The sequence below is a fragment of the Salvia hispanica genome, chromosome 6 (genome assembly GCF_023119035.1).
Source record: "Salvia hispanica cultivar TCC Black 2014 chromosome 6, UniMelb_Shisp_WGS_1.0, whole genome shotgun sequence".
Classification (NCBI taxonomy): domain Eukaryota; kingdom Viridiplantae; phylum Streptophyta; class Magnoliopsida; order Lamiales; family Lamiaceae; genus Salvia; species Salvia hispanica.
This window is the reverse complement of record NC_062970.1, coordinates 39,998,392-40,008,977: the sequence shown is the minus strand read 5'-3', so window position 1 is coordinate 40,008,977 and position 10,586 is coordinate 39,998,392. Positions and strand designations below refer to the sequence as shown.

The 10,586-nt window shown below is 37.0% G+C and overlaps 2 protein-coding genes across 2 annotated transcripts; both read right to left on the bottom strand.

Annotated features, from left to right (window-relative positions):
- Window positions 1-1,016: 1,016 nt before the first annotated feature.
- On the bottom strand, window positions 1,017-2,054 carry LOC125196638 (probable ribose-5-phosphate isomerase 3, chloroplastic). The gene has a single exon (XM_048095234.1). It carries the CDS (start codon window positions 1,969-1,971, stop codon window positions 1,171-1,173), a length of 801 nt encoding a protein of 266 aa, XP_047951191.1. The 5' UTR covers window positions 1,972-2,054; the 3' UTR covers window positions 1,017-1,170.
- A 685-nt stretch (window positions 2,055-2,739) lies between these two features.
- LOC125197505 (serine/threonine-protein kinase Nek3-like) lies at window positions 2,740-9,012 on the bottom strand. Its single transcript, XM_048096261.1, has 15 exons — window positions 8,769-9,012; window positions 8,026-8,170; window positions 7,809-7,875; window positions 7,558-7,623; window positions 6,919-6,965; window positions 6,781-6,826; window positions 6,584-6,664; window positions 6,450-6,492; window positions 6,329-6,378; window positions 6,165-6,246; window positions 5,991-6,040; window positions 5,266-5,339; window positions 4,987-5,038; window positions 4,094-4,543; window positions 2,740-3,708 (listed from the first exon to the last, which is right to left on the bottom strand). The coding sequence occupies exons 2-15, from the start codon at window positions 8,109-8,111 to the stop codon at window positions 3,028-3,030; spliced, it is 1,875 nt and encodes a 624-aa protein (XP_047952218.1). The 5' UTR covers window positions 8,112-8,170; window positions 8,769-9,012; the 3' UTR covers window positions 2,740-3,027.
- Between the last annotated feature and the right edge of the window lie 1,574 nt (window positions 9,013-10,586).

Sequence of the window (10,586 nt, the reverse complement as noted above, 5' to 3'; positions counted from 1 at the left end):
GATCTCACGTGCATATCTTCCGATGTCAAAATTTGATTTTTTTTAAAAAAAATGTTCAATTTTTTCGTACAGCAACAAATTTCAACATAGTATATAAAATATGTCAATATAATACATGTAGTCATTTCTAAAGCAATGTGTTACATTCTCAAAGCATAGTGTTGATATTTTTAAAACATTATATTGACATTTTCATCCAAAACCTTAATTTGATTTTTTTTTTAATCTTTTTTCGATTTAATTAATAAAAACAAAAATTACACGTGACAAATTTTAGACCACTAGATTTCTAAAATCTTATAGTCTTAAATTAGTCGTAGTTGGCTATTAAATGATAAGTTAGCAATTAATCACTTTCACGTACAAATAATTATTAATGTTAGCTCATCATATTCATTCAAAATGTTTGATACAAATAATTATTAATGTTACTCATCATATTCATTCAAAATGTTTGATGAAACTAGCAATATAGTATTCGATATATGATACTACTACTCCTATTTTGTAATTGATGCATTTCTTTTTAGGCATGTAATTTTAAAAATTAGATATTTAAAGGTTAAATACAGAGAAAATAAGTTTAAGTTGTAGATGAAATTGCAACTCAATTTTACAAGAAGCATCCATAAAGCAAAACTTGAAAATTTTGCTAATTTTTCGCAATTACTAAGATTGAAAACTGAGACATTTTTGTATAATAAAGTGATGGGATAAAATTGAATACTGTATTTTCTTTCCATGATTATACATTGCCGTTATAGTTATTTTATGCTTATCAAAATTTAAAGCAGAAGACAGAACAGAAAGGAGATACTCCTACTTATTTGCAGAATAAAAATAAAATAGAAGGCATATTAGATTTTGTAAACTTTGAATCAGTGTTTCAACCACATTGCCAGAAGATATAGTACGAAGACTCCCCAACATTGCTGCTAATCGTATTTTTCATCTGGATTCTGATAGTTTAACTAATAGTCATGCTCATGCTATAATTCATGGCCCCAACAAAACACTAGTACAAATTTCTCCATTTATTTAATTTTCTCCATTTATTTGAGATGGTGAGATTCACTTGCACCAAAAGCAATGCACAACAATGTAGTGACAAAAAAGTCGAAGAAAACTAAGTCAATCATAAAAAATCCCCAAATTGTTACCAAATCATCATCACTTGGTCTTGACGGTGATTCCACTCCCACCGGCGATGATGACAGCGGTGGCCATATCCAAGAACAATCCGTGATCCACCACCCCTTCGAACGCGGCGATCTCCCTCCCCGCGGCGCCGGAATCCCTAATCGGAGTCTTGAAATACAAATCCACAATGTAATTCGAGTTATCCGTGACGTAGGGCTTCCCTCCGCCGTCCAATCGGAGCTTGGCCTCGCACCCCTCCTCCTTGAACAGCTCCTGCAGCCTCACCAGGTTGTAATTCCAGCAGAACTGCACCACCTCGACGGGCATGGCGAGGCCCGAGCCACCTAGCCCCGTTACCAATTTAGAGTCGTCGACGACGACGACGAACTCGGCGGCGGCGGCCTCGACCATCTTCTCGCGGAGGAGGGCGCCGCCGCGGCCCTTGACGAGGTCGAGGTTGGGGTCGACCTCGTCGGCGCCGTCGATGGCGAGGTCGATGTGGGGGTGGGCGTCGAGGGTGGAGAGGGGGATGCCGAGGGAGAGGGCCTGCTCCTGGGTGCGCTTCGAGGTGGGGACGCCCACGATGTCGGAGAGGGCGCCGGATTGGAGGAGGGCGCCGAGCTTGTCGACGACGAAGGCGGCGGTGGAGCCGGTGCCGAGGCCCAGGACCATGCCGCTCTTCACGTACTCCACGGCCTTGTCGGCGGCGAGCTTTTTCAGGTCGTCTTGGGTGAGGACGGGGGCGGAGGCTTTGATTGAGAATTTGGGGCGGAGGTGGACGCGGCGGCGGAGGGACGCGGGGGGGAGGAGGGATAAGGTGGTGGCGGCCATGGTTGGTTTTGGTGGGGATTGGAGATTGGGGATGTGTGAACAACTCTGTTTTGATGTGGTCTGGGTTGGTGAAGGTGAGGGGTGGGTGGGGTGAAGGGTAGGTATCGGCCTTTGCGGCGAGGAAAGACTATCTAATCTAACCTTATCTTTATTTAATAATAAAACATCTAAAAAGAGATTTTTTTTTTTTTTAATTATTCGTTCTCATTTACAAATTACAAATTACAAACGATATTACTACTCGTTAATTTCTAAAACATTTTTAAATTTATAAAATATACTCCTTATGCGGTTTGAACTATTTTTTCATTTTTGTTATTTTTTTTTGGTTGATCGCATGTTTTCCGAATTCACTTACGTCGCGAATTAATGAAATCGGTTGCAGATTAAGAAAAAAAGTCTCTCACTGAGCAGGTGGTGGGGTTTGAAACCCGTCATCAGTCACTACAGCTCCGCGCTGCCAACTACGTTACAACCCGTTGGTTATTTTTTCATTTTTGTTAGTCCCAAGAAGTATTTCATTTTTTTAGCAATAACTTTATTCTCTTCTACTTTCCTTTATTTTTTTCTTTTTCTATTTTACTTTATTCTTTCATATTTTATTTTCTCTTTAATAACTTTATTTTCTCTTTAATAACTTAATAAGGAAGGAAGCAGTATTACGTTTTTGGAATTGCAAAATCAGGGAGATTTAACGGCCTGAGACTTGAGGACAGGTCAATAGAGGACATGATGGGCACCTTGAGTACTGAAAAATAGAAATGCAACAACAAAAATAGCAGAAACTTATAACTACTAGTACTATATAAATTACAGTCGATCATTAATGTGTTCAGATATTCATAGAGAGCACCAAATCTGTGGGAATTTCAAATATTGAGTTTCCTATCTCATCCAGCAACTAACCAAATCCCAGTTAGGTACTAACCCAGAACTTGAAACTGGCCTAAATAGATTAGGAAACTATAACATGATCTGCTAGACTCATCTGCCTAAACGAATTACATGCCAACACTTTGGTAACAATAGAAATTTATTCCATACATATTCTAATTTCTACACATGTTGGCAAAGATCTTCTGGTAGGAGAGTATTTTCTTTGAAGCTCTTGGTCAACCAGATTGCAGTTTCTCTTGGAGACACTTTTCCCGGTCCGAATGGCCCTAACAACACCCCAAGTTCCTCAATTCTCGCCTCTTGAAATAACCTTGCACTGAACTCGAGCAAGCCTTCCAGTGCTTCTGCTCGTTGCCGGTAAGAGGACATGTCAATTCTGCGGGGCCGTTGATCTGAGGATGTTCGGCTAGAGGCACCAGCTGTGGCATTTTGATCTGAAGACTCACTTCCATCTTGCCTATCCTTGTGTACTGTAGAGCAAACTCCTTGCCAGTTATTGAAGCTCAATCCATCCGATTTATCTGGGAACTCAATGGTATATCTATCTTTCATAATAGAACGGTCACCTTGTGGGGATCTGGAGGAACCCTGTGCGGAGGTTAATGAGCTTCTACGGATAGGGAAGGACTCCTCATAGGACCGTAAAGGAAGTTCAAACATTTTATCGATTCGAGGGGAATTGACAGAAACATCCGGAGACTTGATGCTGTCAATGTTTCCAAGAGGTCCAAGACTGGGCATGTGACGATATTTATGGGCGGAGTCTTTTTGTGGCAATGGAAGAGAGGCTCTACGAGTAGTTGAAACAGGTCTCTTAACCACGCTTTTTGATGCTTGAAGCTGAAAATAATATATTGCAGTTACGCGGAGCACCAAGAAAGAAATCCATAGAACCTCATCTACTAATAATAATGTTAGGTGAAGTTAGGAGAGAAAAACAATGGATTTTGTTAATACTACAAGTTCAAGCATATGAGAGTTATAGTATTATGCGATTATATTATCTCTTAAACAGTTCACTACATAGACCCAGTGAGTAAGGCTGCATGGCAAAATAAAGATACGATGATTCGATGAATGTAATGGTACTTTTTATGAGATTTAAAGAGACTTGCTTCTGGGAGCAAAATAAAAGTATGTAAGCTTAAAAAGTAGCATCTGAACAAGTGATCGTGATAGAAGAAACCAGAAATGTACGAAGCAGACAAGTTTTGTATGATCGTACCAGTTTATGGTTCTTTGAAAGCTGTGGTGTTCTTTTTGAAGCACTTGAACCTTTTGTTTCTGTATCTTTCTGGACTTTTGAGATTTTTGAAGTAATAGTTTTTGTAATGACAGTCCCTTCTTCATGCGTGCTTCCTGAAAATAATTCTTTTGTTCTAGGATGCATATTGGAAGGATTAGTTGTTCCAGTTATCCTAGTGAAAGAATCATAACTTTGCTCAGCTCCAGATACACTAGGATTCAAAGTCCTGTCATTTCCACATGACGATCTTCTGTCTCTATATGCTGGAGGTTGAACATGGGAAGGCTCTGAAAATCTAATCGTCCTAGTGATGCCCTTTTCTGTTTCCATGCATTGACTTGGAAAACTGGTGCGTCTGGGTGAATTGAGCTTCAGGTGAACATTGAGTACATACGGTTGAAGGTGTTGGTGCCTGAGAAGTTCTGCAGCCTGCCAAAATTACTATCCTGTATTAGTAAAGTAAATAGAAAAGATAGTAGTATACTTGTAGATGATATGCATACGAAGTGAGGGGCATAATACATTCTTTCTTTAACATAAGTTCAAAGTTATTAAATACATTTGATTTCTAGCTTTATAGAAATAGTCCATGAAACCAAAAGGATCAATGGCGGCATATCTTGCAATTGCAGTTGGACACAATATTAATCCGCTTGCAGTGGTTAAGATTTATGATTACAGCAAGTTACTTTGGCCACTCATCACCTTGCCTTTCTCGATAGAAGGTCATAGTAGAAGTAGATAACTAGATATAATGCTGTTACTAACGGTTATTTGGATGTGTGAACATTTAGTATGTAAATCAACAAACTAAATAGCTACTTATGCAGTAAACTGGACTGAAAACAATGAGTGCTTTCCAAATGCCTTACACTAGGACGAAGTTCTGGATTTTTCCTCAGCATGCTTTTCACCAGACCTCGGCTGCGATGCAAGAAGTAGCATACTACAGTTAGGGTAAAAAGGGTGGTAGAATTTTTTCAGAAAAAACCAATGATAATAGCATCATATAGCAAGATTGTGAAATCTTTTATCTCTCTGTTATTCTAATAAAAGAGAAAGTGTCTGCATCTTTTTGCGAGTAGAGAAAGAGAGGAGGACGGACTGACAGACACGAGAATACATAAGAAAAAGCAAGAAGAGGAACTCACAATGCCCCAGAGTATTTGGCCGGCAGTGGAGCAACTACAGACTTGTTTATTTTGTTGATGAGAGCTTGCATATCCTGTCCAAAAATGTGGAGAAATAGATTAAGATTTTAAAGAACTTTTCATTTTTACCAACCAAAAATCAACAACAATCATACTATTCAGGGAAGGCACAAAAATTAACAAGCAAACAAAGTCATGGTGAACCTAATGGCTTGTTTCTAGAAACAATCCAACAATATAGTCAGTTAATTATTAGCTGGCCTTCATGATTATAGTCTAATAAATAGATACAATCATGATTCACACTTAAGCAGGCAATCAGCTGACTTCTTGTGTGAGAAATAAGATTTCAGACTGCAGGCTCACAGGGTTAATGCTCTTCAGTAGTCGGGTTCATGGTCAACCTCAAAATAGCAAACATAAAATCATTGGAATTCGAGCAGAATAATTTACTTCTACAGCCAGTCATTATATTACCGCTACCAATGAGCATAATTCACAAATTAGTGGAGATGAAAAACATGTGTAGCAGAAATATTAAAAGTTTTGAAACACTAAACCTAGCAGCAACTAGACATTTCATCGTCGAAAAAATATAGGGCTTATGCAAAGAGGTCATTCAGTAATAAAATCACCAAACAATCATGTTCAGGTCTCAATATCATTGGCAGTTTACAAAGAATATACCATAAAATTGTGACAAGATTAGGTCTGCAGCAACTTACAAATGCCTTGAATGCAGGTTTAAGGGATGTCATCTCATACATGCAGCATCCTGGAAGATATTACACACCAGGTTCAATCAGTTTGGAACGGACTACTTAAAAATAGGCTTACTTAATCCAGTGTATTGTATTTTCTTTATAATGACAGCATGAAGCAATAAATATTTAGCTTACCAAGTGACCATACATCTGATTTGGAGCCATATGGTATATCTGCAAGCAGCTCGGGGCACATATAACTGGGAGTACCAACAATCTGAGGAAACAATGTATGAACAATCAATGTGATGCTAGAAAAATAATATGACTGAAAAAAAAAGACATTCTGAAATGTTTACCGAGGAAGCAAGCTCATCTGAACTCAACATTTTGGCAAGTCCAAAGTCACCTGGAATAAGTATGCAGTTTAGAAATTGCTTTCAAATTCCAATAACAATAAACTAAAAGATGAAATCTTACCAAGACGAATGTCTTGATCTTTTGTTAAAAATATATTCGAGCACTGCAGAAATTGTGCGAACATTAAAACTAAAATTTCATAGGTTTATAAACGTGAATTGTATTCATCAAGAAGGAAGTCTGACACAACTTACCTTGACATCACGATGAAGGATATGGTTCATGTGTAAGTACTCCAGTGCTATGAGTAGTTGGACAAGCCATGTACAGAGCTTCTGCGGAAATTTAAAGCAAAGAAAGAAAGTTATCAAAACATGCAGCAATGTCCGGCTAGGGGAAATGGGAATAAAGGAGCATAAGAAAAAATAAACTAAACTACAAGAGAATTTACCTCTTCAGGAAGATGGACACCATTAGCCTTTTTTATGGCTTCTGCCCTACAAATAAGAAATCGAAAGCAAGGTTAAAGAATTGTTTGTGTTCCCTTTTCACCTCTACAAGAGCATATTAAATGTGAAAAAATGCTTACATATCTCCACCTTCACAGTAACCTATGACAATGCAGACATAGCAACCCTGAGATAAGAACACACATATTTAGCTCTGACTGATTGCAGAGACTGGCTGAGAAAAAAAAAGGCATATACAGAACAGATTGCAAAGACTGATAGTACATTTCTAAATATGGATTTCCTACAATGCTAACTTTTCTTTTTATGCTTCTCTGGTGAATGCCACCAATTTAGTTTCTATAACAACAATCAACGGTCAACAGAAGATCAGATAACTTGCCAACTAGAAATCAGTTGAAGGGAACTACAAGAGATTTTCCCACAATATAGATGGAAAAGGTTGTTTATTGAATCGTACACCCCTTCTGTTCAGTTGGCCATCAATCAGCAAGCCTATAATTCTAGATATTTTCAGTAGTTTGGAGTCCTAAACCATTTTAGGTTGCTAGAAACCTGATTATGAAGTCATAAAGTCGCATTAGCCTTATTTCATTTCGAGTTTGACCCACTTCAGTGTAGGAATGTATGGAGCAAAAACCACTAGGAAGCTAAAGGTAGCTTAAATTAGAAAAGTTATTTTAACAGTCCTGCTTGTCAGCCATCAAATAAATTCACATCGCAAAGTCAATGAAGACGCGTTGGCATCACTTTATTACCTTCTCCACCCATGAATCTTTGTACTCCACTATAAATGGATTTTGCATGCTTGATATAAGTGCCATCTGCATAGTAACAGAAAGCTACTTTGCTTAATAAAGAGAGTATTCAAAACATCTAGTTCCATCTGAGAGAGAGAGAGAGAGAGAGATAAAGACAGGCAGACTTATAGTTCTAGGCCTAAGGATTGAAAAACTTTCTTTAATAGAAAAGAACAGGAAAATTAATTATTTAAGAAGGAAGGATTGACCTCCTGATGTGCAGATCGCCGTGTCCTGTTGGTTTGGCGGGCAAGACGAATCTTCTTTAACACATACCTTAATATCCAAGTCAAGATAATGAGGCAAAAAATGGTTAGAAAAAAACAAATTTACAAAAAGTTATCCAGTCATGAATCATGATGCACACATGAAAACGACAGGAACAAATATGATGCAGGCATCTATATAACTATATTTAATGCTCACTTCTTCTTTTCCTGCTTATGCCTCACAAGAAGTGCAGAACCAAAAGCACCCTTGCCGATCTGTTCCAGTATTTCATACTTGTCCATTATATATGAAGCTACTTCTTCTACTAGGCCACCAAGGCAAAACCTAATCTCCTGTCACACTGAGCAACAACAAAAAAACGTTGATGTATATGTAATACTAACTTTTTTGCTCAATCTGCAGAAGAACTGGAACATGAATTACAGGTCAAGAAAAAAGATACCAAAAGATAGTGAAGCAGGTATGATTCATGTTACCCAACCATAGACCCCAATAGCATTATATATGTGTCGAAGAACGATAACATTTAATTCATTCAAAAATTGAGAGATGCGAGCATCAATTCTGAGAGAGAAATTTCTGCAAATGAGTAAGTAAAAGAAGCGGTTACTAAACATGAAATAAAGACACTGATATCATTGATTCGAATTACAAATGCACAGGAAAATGTATCATGATATAAGCCTTGATTTACGCAAATTTCAACCACCGCAATCAAGCTCAGTAAGAAAAGGCCGAGCTAAATTGCAAAGTAGAGTCATAATTAAACAGTTTAACAGCATAAACTAAAGAAGGAAAGTTAGATTCGGTTTGCATTTGACCGTCAATTTCAACAGATTCATTCATAGATTTCACATAAAGAAGCAGCCAAAAAGCAAAAGCGCGAACAGAAACTACAATTAGCAGAAAAAGAACAAACTAGAGGTGAAGCGATTCACCTAAAATGTGTAGCTCTTCGGATCACGACTGCTGCTAATTTGAAGACAGAGAGGGAGCAATGCAGGAAGCTTGAATTCTACTAGCAGTAAAAACGGCGGCGCTGCGATGGTGGCGATATACGCGCAGGAATTAAGAAGCTGAGTTTCATTCTTCCTTCCTCCATCACAGATTCAGAGTGCAGCACCACTGTTTACTTGTCTCTGCTGCCAACAACGCACACATTGTAGAGAGAGAATATAATAGTGATGCAGAAGCAGACAAAATGTAGAGAGTTGATTATATATTTAGATTACTTTTTTGAGTAGTGTTTAGGAACCGTAAATATAATTATAATCAATCGTATTAAGATAATTAACCAGCCAACATGTGACTTCTTGGTGATGGAAATTTCCACATCACACCATCCTTAGTTACTTACTAATATTTCAACTTTCAACCAACACCAAATCCATAAAAGAAATTCATGATTGCGATGCAACAAAAAATATTATCCCCAATATTAAAAAGTATTGCAGTAACTATAATTTAATTATTGTCATCACCATATCACTATTTTTTCTCAACAATGTGACAATATGCCATGCAATAGCATGTTATCCTTAAATGAAAGTGTCCACACCTTTATATTATCAACTTTAAGAAAGTGCATCAAATAAAATGGATTCATACCGAATTTAGTTTAATATGTTGTCTCTGTCGCTAAAAGAAGTTTGATTAAAGTAGTTTTCAAAAAAATGACCGAATATGATAATGAATGGTAATTTTGTAACTATATATCACTAATAAAAATATCTAATAATGAGATTGACATATTCACAAAGATATCAAGGATAGATGGGGGAATATCAATGTAGAATGGAGTACTAACTTCTTTCGATCTTTTCATAAGCAAAAGAGACAACAAAGAACAAATCAATTGGTAAGATATATATTAAACAAAAAAACTTTATCAATGCTTGCCCACATAGAATGCGATTATGACTGTTCGGTTGTTAAAAATGTACTTATAAATTTAAATTTAATAAATATGATTATGATTGATTTCCCATACGGAATGCGATACATTAGACCATCTCCAACCATACTTTATAAATAAGTTTTGGTGTAGAAATCTTCTCCAACCATACACCAAACTCAAATCTATAACTGCAAAAATTTTGTGAGACAAAAACCCAAAAATAGTGTAAATTTTGAATTTTGTGTAAATGATTGGAATAAAACTACTTTTTGGTGTGACATATACTCAAAAATGGGTTTGAGTTTGATGTAAATGATTGGAGATGGTCTTATGATTGTTCGGTAGTTAAAAAATGTTCTTATAATTTTTAAGTTTAATTAATGTGATTATGATTGATTTGTTCGATGGTAAATTGGTATATTATGGCCTATAATTACGTATTCACCAAGAGGTGGTATATATAATCACATAAATATGTACTCCATATTATATACTAGGGGTGGCAAATCGTGCGTGTCGGGTCGTTATCGTGTCGACACGATAACGACACGAACACGATAACAACAAACACGAACACGACCCGTTAAGAAAACCTCAAACACGAACACGAACACGACCCGCTACCCTCAGACACGAATACGACACGAACTCATTAACGACACGAACCGTTTCGGGTCAACACGACACGAACCCATTAATGACACGAAAATAAGTATTGAAAAATGAAAATAATAAGAATAATAATATTAAAATATTATGTGTTAATAAGTAATAATATTAAAATATTATGTGGTAACGGATAACACGAACACGACACGAAATTTTCGTGTCCTTAATGGGTCGACCCGATAAGGACACG